General features: G+C 41.5%; 1 protein-coding gene across 1 annotated transcript in view; it reads left to right on the top strand.

The window, feature by feature from the left end:
- Positions 1-381: 381 nt before the first annotated feature.
- The window catches only part of RLF (rearranged L-myc fusion), a 77,956-nt gene continuing 70,448 nt past the window's right edge, over positions 382-7,889 (top strand). The window contains exon 1 of the mRNA XM_011977648.1: positions 382-643. Coding sequence (XP_011833038.1) covers positions 407-643 — 237 coding nt within the window. The 5' untranslated portion in view covers positions 382-406. The remainder of the gene's footprint in view (positions 644-7,889) is intronic.

Genomic DNA, 7,889 nt, shown 5'->3' with positions numbered 1-7,889 from the left:
AACCAAGTTCCCTTGATGTTACTCTTCATTTCGGCCTCACAATCTTCGCTTATTTTCCTTCTACCAGGGATGCTTTTCGCTATGTTCCTTTCAGGGCTACCTTCAGATCGCAGTTCAAATGTCATCCCCCTCATATCCAGATTGCTCTACAGGCATTTCTGGCTCCGTGATCCCATGACCTCAAAGGGGTCTAGGTGGGCATAGCCTCTGACCAGTTGTTGCTGGGTTGTTGTCAGGACTGGTGATGCGTAGGCCACTGAGAGGAGGAGCACCCGGAGTCCAAGTGACGGAATCAGGCGGGCGCCCGCGTCGCTAAGGAGTGCGTCACCATGCGCGGGCGGACGGGGGCAGGGCCAGGGCTGAGTCACGTGGCTTGGTTGCCTACGCGCTGGTGGGCCGTGGGAAGATGGCGGACGGAAAGGGAGACGCCGCCGCTGTCGCCGGGGCTGGGGCTGAGGCTCCGGCGGTAGCGGGAGCCGGAGATGGAGCCGAGACTGAGTCCATGGTTCGGGGTCATCGCCCCGTATCTCCAGCGCCGGGAGCCTTGGGACTGCGGCCGTGTCTGTGGCAGCTGGAGACAGAGCTGAGGGAGCAAGAGGTGTCGGAGGTCTCATCTTTGAACTACTGCCGGAGCTTCTGCCAGGTGAGGGGCTGACTGGCTGGCTGAGGGCGGCGGGGCGGGGAAGTCAGGGAAAGAGGCCCTGGATACTCTGCAAGCAGCCGGGTCCGAACTGAAAGGCGCCACCTCAGTGACTCGCCGCGCCCCCGGGCCGGGAAGGCCCAGCTCGGAAGCTCGACCGCTGGCCCCCCTGCGCCACTGCCCGACTTTGGCCACCCCTGGGGCGTTTTGCTCTGAGCCTTACTGAGACCCCGGAGGGCCCTGGCGGGTCCCTGGAAGGGCTGTGCCCTGTCGCCGTTGCCTGTGTCCTGACCGGGTGGTTGGAGCGCCACTGCCCCCTGAGGGATTGATTGCTTGTCCCTGCCGGGAGATCCTTTTTTGAGTGGAGTGCAGATCTCCGAACTGTTAAACCCGGGTTTTTCTGAATAATCCAGAGAGGCGTGTTGGGGCCAGAGATTTATTTTTGGAGTTAACATCTTTTGGGCTCCTAAAAGGTATGACAGTTGGCTTCGAAAGGCGTCTAGGGCTTTCTGATTAGGGATTGCGGAGCCGGTTGGTTGGCTGTTTTTTTCTTTTTTCTTTTTCTTTTCTTTTTTTTTTTTTTTTTTTTTGACGTTTAAGCTGTTCTTTCGTCTTTTCTGTATTTCTTTGAGAGGATTGTGCTACCGAGAATAAGGCTGACTCTTTGGGTAGAAGAGGATGGGAAGAGGGATGTAGAGTGTGGCCTCTTTTGGCAGTCGTATGATCATTTCTGTGCTATGGTGGGTCCTAACCTATGATTACATATATATGGGTGTGTTTAGTCTCCATGACCACTCCGAGATTTTTCTGTATGTTTTCAAGTCTTTTACAAATATGAATATTGGCCATTATTATTTCTACTTCCAATGTTTGTTCTGTCAGGTTTCAGAGGCACCCCTCTGCTCCTTATCTGTTGTACCTTAGAAAATGCAAAATAATCGTAGTATGTTGGTACTTGGAGTCTTAATAAGTAGTCCAGTATGCTGAATAAATTGCGGCGTTCTAAAATAATAATTTTGGGGGGCAATTTGCTCTGTTGGTCCGGAGTAGAATAAAAGTTAGGTTGCTTGATTGCTTTTCTCCCTCTCTCTGCCGAGACAGAAGCACTTCATCTCTTTGAATGGAATTTTGTCCTTACAATCTTTTCCATGGATTGTACCACTCCAGTTTTTGTGTGTACAACCTGCAACATTGCCCTGTACTATTAAATGTTAATGTATTGTTCTCAGCTTCCTTAGCAGTAATCATCCTTGTTTAGTAACCTAATTTATTTTACAAATTTTTACTGACTTTATAGGATAGTGCCAGGGACTTTACCAAGTGCTGGGGAAACATGAGTAAGACAGCACTTAGCCTTGATGAACTTACAAGTTGGTGGGAGGTGGTAGAAATGACAGTATTTCCAGTGCGGTTTTGGTAATGATTGAAAAGGAGGTGTTGTAGAGACAATGGTGAGGAGAGAGCCCTCATGGGATATCCCGATGGGAAAGACAATTAACTAGTAAAAATAAGTAAAAAGATTAATTATAAATTGTAATATGTGCTTAGAAAGAAGTAACTGGGAGAGGCCACTTTAGATAGTAGACCCTGTGGGCTGCAAGGATGAAAATGAGTCACCGTGAAGGTCTCGGGTGGGGAAGCATCCCAGTGCCAAAGGTAGAGATTGGTCAGGACCCAGAATGCTATGGGAGAAGGGGAAACTAATGGAAGGAGAGTGGTGGTGCAGAAAACAACTGTGGGTTTTGGGTAAGACTTCTAAGCTTGAGTTGTCTCCCTGGAAAGATGACAAGAATGAATGTAACCAGTCACATTGAAACTTGTCAAAGGATCACATATATATGTATTCTGCTTTATGTCTAGTGCTTGCAACTGCAGTTTTATTTAACGTAATATTTTAACGTCTTGAGTCTTGGTGACACCAGAGATGTGATGGCCCAGAAGAATTTTTAAAAGAAAGCATGTGTAATTTGTCTTTTCTATGAAGTTTTTTTTTTAACCTAAAATTTTTCCAAAAATTGTTTTTTAGACTAATAAATGAAGTAAGAACAAGTATTCCTGTAGCACTATATTGTAATAGAAAGTACATGGGATTGGGAGTTAGTTGGGTCTTGACTGTGACTTTACCACTTCTTAGCTAATAATCTTGGGTAACCATGTCTGCAAAACTATTTTATTTTCTGATCTTTATCTCCTTATAATGCCTTATACAATCAGAATAGAAAGTTTGTGTACAAGTCTTCACAAAATTTGTCATATTTTTGACACATTTTTCCCTGTAGTCCAGATAAAATCAACTATGTCCTTGATGACCTGATACAGAAAAAGTAAAAATTGTATGAAGAAGCAGGAAAATTTTCACCATCAATAAATTTTGTTGAATAACTCTTGGTTTCACATTTGAAAAGAAGAATAAGATATATTCATTCACTTAAGGAGCACTGATTGTGTGACAGTTCTGAAGATGGGAACCTAGTAAGACAGTTTTCTCGGACTCTAGGAGAGGAGCACATAATATATAAAGATAGGTAGTAGGCATTTTTACATTATCATAAAGGCCTGACCCCTGCTTATGGGATGCTTAATACTACAAATGTATTTTCATCAGTTATTTAGTTAGAAATGTCCTAGAGACTTAGATTGTACCAAGCAGATCCCTTTTGCAACATCCTGGGACCATATTCTCTCCAACTCTTGCAGCACTTAAAAGAAATGGCTCTATCTTTGGAATTGCACCAAATCAAGAAATAAACTAACATATGAGTGAATAGAGAAGCTTGTCTCATTCTGGGCGTATTTTCAACTTTCATATGTTTGTGAATATGATAAAATGAAACACTGAAAGTAATAGTTACTAAGAAAATGATACTTAGGTCAAACTGTATTCAGTGAAAAATTGTATTAAGTGACTATGGGATGTGGTTTGTTTTTTCTCTTCCTTTCAGTTCCTTTTGTGAAACCACTGCCAGACAGTGTGGATAAGATTAACTTTAGAAAACAGTCTTTCTTTGTTTTCCTGAAAAATTGATGATGTCTTCTCAAGTTTTTGCTGTATTTTGGGGACCAAGATTCCTTAAGTTTTACAGTTGGTGTCTCTATTTGTAACAGAAATTTTGAAGACTTTTTTTTAAGTAAACTTCGTTATCAAAATTGGAATTGTTGGGTGATTATATGATTACACTTTGAGAATACTAGGCAAAGTAATTTTATGACTAAACCATGTTTATATGAGACACTTTTAGGTTCAAGACTAACAGTGACTTCATAGATTTTTAATGGCTAAAATAAGTAAGTACTGCATTAAAATTTCCATTTTTCCTAGATTAGTGATGGAGTACAAGGGCTGTGAGTCAGATAACCTGTGTACTGGCTTCACTATTGAAATAGTTGTGTAACCTTGGGCATGTTATTTTCTTTAAACCTTAATTCTTTTGCAAATGGATAATAGCACTTATGTTTTGTATGCAGATTCATTGTTGTAAGGACTTAATAAGAAAATCTCTATTTTAAAAAATACCTCCAGAATTGTCTGTGTTATCCAGATTTCTTAGCTTTGTAGCAAAAAGTTTTCACAGCCTTGGTCTCAGCATGCTTTTCAACCCTCCCCTCAGTCTCATCACCTGAATCCAACTGTTTACTCCTATTCAGGAGTTCTATACTTGGAGTCAGTCCATGGACCAACGTGTGATTGCAGTTATTCCTGTGATTAAAATTTTGTCTGTATCTTTCCAAGCACATTATTTTGGGAAAGATGATTTTAATTTTCATTTGACTTTTCAAGATCCAATAAATGTATTAACTACGTTAACAAGATCTCAGGCCATGCCTTTCCCTTTCATTGTGAGGTTCTCTCATTTTCTGCATGGGAGATTTTTCTTCTTTAGGGCCCAGTATAAATGTCATCCCTTCTGTGAAGCTTTTCCTGGTTCACCAGATAGATTTCCTCTTATTTGTTTGGGATTTTTTTTTTCCTTGACACTTTGTATATACCTATAGTTTTAATTCTTAATTTTATTGCTGTCACTGTCTTCTTTCAGGTTTTCTCCTATTGCAGCCACCTCTTCACTAATCTCTTGTTTTCTGACTGACATTATCTGCAGTTCATCTTTGTGTTCTTTCTAGATTATAAATATAATCTTGTTAGTCACTTTATTCTCTAAAATGCCTCAAATTTTTTTCCCCCCAAAGGCAAGATAAAGTTCAAACTTATTAGCTTGGTATACAAAGCCTTTTGGAATCCGAACCACCAACTCCCATTTTTCCAGCCTCATTTAAAAAGTTGGTTTGATCCCACCTTCACCACTGTGTCCATTTCTCACTCTGCCTCAGTAACCCAGGGTCTTCCTTTCCCTATCTACCTATTTATCCTTCAAGACCTGGCTCAAATATTAGGGTCTTTCAGAAGCTTTTTCTGATTTCAGCAGGCAGAATTAGGTGGTTCTTTCTCCAATGTATTCTGTTAGCTTCCAGTACATAAACGTGGTGCCTAAATATTTGTTTCCATATTTGTCTTTTGTATTGACTTATAATTCAACAAGAGCAGGGATCTTGTTTATTTATTTATTTTTTTTGTATACTTAGTACCTAGCAATTAGTACAATGCCTGTCACAAAAACTGATTTGTTAAATGGATTGTATTGTAGGGACTTCATGATACACACATGAGATACACACTTAAAAAACAGTACTTTAGGGGGAACACCTAATGTAAAATCTATTATGTAAAAAACAAATTTACCATAAGAAATTACTATAAAGGGAGAGGATGTGGAGAAATAGGAACACTTTTACACTGTTGGTGGGACTGTAAGCTAGTTCAACTAGTGTGGAAGACATTATGTGGCAATTCCTCAAGGATCTAGAACTAGAAATACCATTTGACCCAACCATCCCATTATTGGGTATATACCCACAGGATAATAAATCATACTGCTATAAAGACACATGCACACATATGTTTATTGCGGCACTATTCACAATAGCAAAGACTTGGAACCAACCCAGATGTCCATCAGTGATAGACTGGCTTAAGAAAATGTGGCACATATACACCATGGAATACTATGCAGCCATAAAAAAGGATGAGTTCATGTCTTTGTAGGGGCATGGATGAAGCTGGAAACCATCATTCTGAGCAAACTGTCACAAGGACAGAAAAGCAAACACCGCATGTTCTCACTCTTAGGTGGGAATTGAACAATGAGAACACTTGGATGCAGGGTGGGGAACATCACACACTGGGGCCTATCGTGGGGTGGGGAGTGGGGGAAGGGATAGCATTAGGAGATATACCTAATGTAAATGATGAGTTAATGGGTGCAGCACACCAACATGGCACGTGTATACATACATAACAAACCTGCATGTTGTGCACATGTACGCTAGAACTTAAAGTATAATTTAAAAAAAAGAAGTTACTATAAAGGAACAGGATAGGAGCTTTTGGCCATTTCTTAGAGACATTACTTATCACCCTAAGCCTACATTCATATAATAATGTACACATTTACATGTGTGCAGTGAGGAATAGCATTGATGGAGAGAGAAAATGAGAGGCCTAGTATTGAGGAAGAGTTAGCCACCTAACAGGACAATAGTTTGGAGATGCCAAGATGGGAATAATCAGTCTGCTTACCTTGAGGTTGATAGCCATGAAGGCTCTTGAGCCTTACCTCTCTCATATATTTCAATAAGTTTTTAATGCACTAGCTTCTCTTCTTGTACTGCCTTCTTTTTAGTGATATTTAAATAGAAACTACATGACAAGTAGTTCTCCATAGCAAAAGCTAGCTTTGTAATGCACATGACAAAAACAGTATAAATATGACCCGTGGAGCAGTGAAAACTTCGGGTGCTGTCATTTGCTGTGGTACCATCTTGTCTCTTACTGTGTACTGTGACCTCTAGTGGTTTCTGTTTCTTCCGTGGATCATACTCTTTTGAATAGTGTTGACAAAAACTGAATAGAAAGTACAACTTACTGCAAGGCTGCAAAGACTAAAACGTGTTTGATTTTCATTCAGGTCTAGACGCTTGTCACCTTTCCTAGTGACCTTCCTTGACTGTCTTATCTAAAATAGCACTTCCCCATTGCCTTTTACCTCTTTAAGTACTACTTTATTTTCCTTCAGATCACTACTGATCTTGTATATCAGTCTCCCCAACTGGGATGTAAGTGCTATGAAGATGTTGGCTTTTATTTACCTAGTGCCTAGTCTCTAAAACTTAGTGGGTACTCACTAAATGCTTGTTGATCTTTATCTCCTCCCTTTCCTGTATCTCCCACTCTTATTTTTGAGAGTAACAAGCAAGTCTTAACTGTCTTTATCAAGAAATAGGGACATTTGGCCAGCTGTGGTGGCTCACGCCTGTAATCCCCGCCAGCACTTTGGGAGACCAAGGCGAGAGGATCCCCTGAGCCCCAGAGTTCAAGACCAGTCTGGGCAACATGGTGAGACCTTGTCTCTCCAAAAAATTTTAAAATTAGCCAGTTGTGGTAATGCATACCTGTGATCCCAGCTACTCAGGAGGCTGAGGCAGGAGGATCACTTGAGCCCAGGAGGTTGAGGCTGCAGTAAGCCATATTCGCGCCACTCTACTCCAGCTTGGGCGACAGAGTGAGACCTTGTCTCAATAAATAAATAAATAGATAGAAAGATACTTGTTTGTTTGTTTGTGACAGAGTCTTTCTGTGTTGCCCAGGCTGGAGTGCAGTGGTAAGATCTCAGCCCACTGCAACCTCCGCCTCCTGGGTTCAAGCAATTCTCGTGCCTCAGTCTCTAGAGTGGCTGGGACTACAGGTGCTTGCCACCACGCCCAGCTAATTTTTGCATTTTTAATAGAGACGAGGTTTTGCCATGTTGGCCAGGCTCGTCTCGAACTTCTGTACTCAAGTGATCTGCCCACCTCGGCCTCTCAAAGTGCTGGGATTACGGGCGTGAGCCACTGTGCCTGGCCAAGAGAGAAAGAGACATTTTTTTGTCAACCAGTTTATCCTGCTTCCCAGCAGGGACCACACCTTATTGTTTTTTGAATCTTGATCAACTAAGAGTAGAGCCTCATTTTTATTATATAATAAAATATTTCATATAAAGTGCATTAAATTTTGTATAAATAATATGTTTTGGCCATGCACGGTGGCTCACGCCTGTAATACCAGCACTTTGGGAGGCCAAGGCAGGTGGATCACCTGAGGTCAGGAGTTCGAGACCAGCCTGGCCAACATGGTGAAACCCCATCTCTACTAAAAATA

This window comes from Mandrillus leucophaeus, unplaced genomic scaffold (genome assembly GCF_000951045.1).
Source record: "Mandrillus leucophaeus isolate KB7577 unplaced genomic scaffold, Mleu.le_1.0 Scaffold182, whole genome shotgun sequence".
Classification (NCBI taxonomy): domain Eukaryota; kingdom Metazoa; phylum Chordata; class Mammalia; order Primates; family Cercopithecidae; genus Mandrillus; species Mandrillus leucophaeus.
This window is presented reverse-complemented; position numbering and strand designations above follow the sequence as displayed.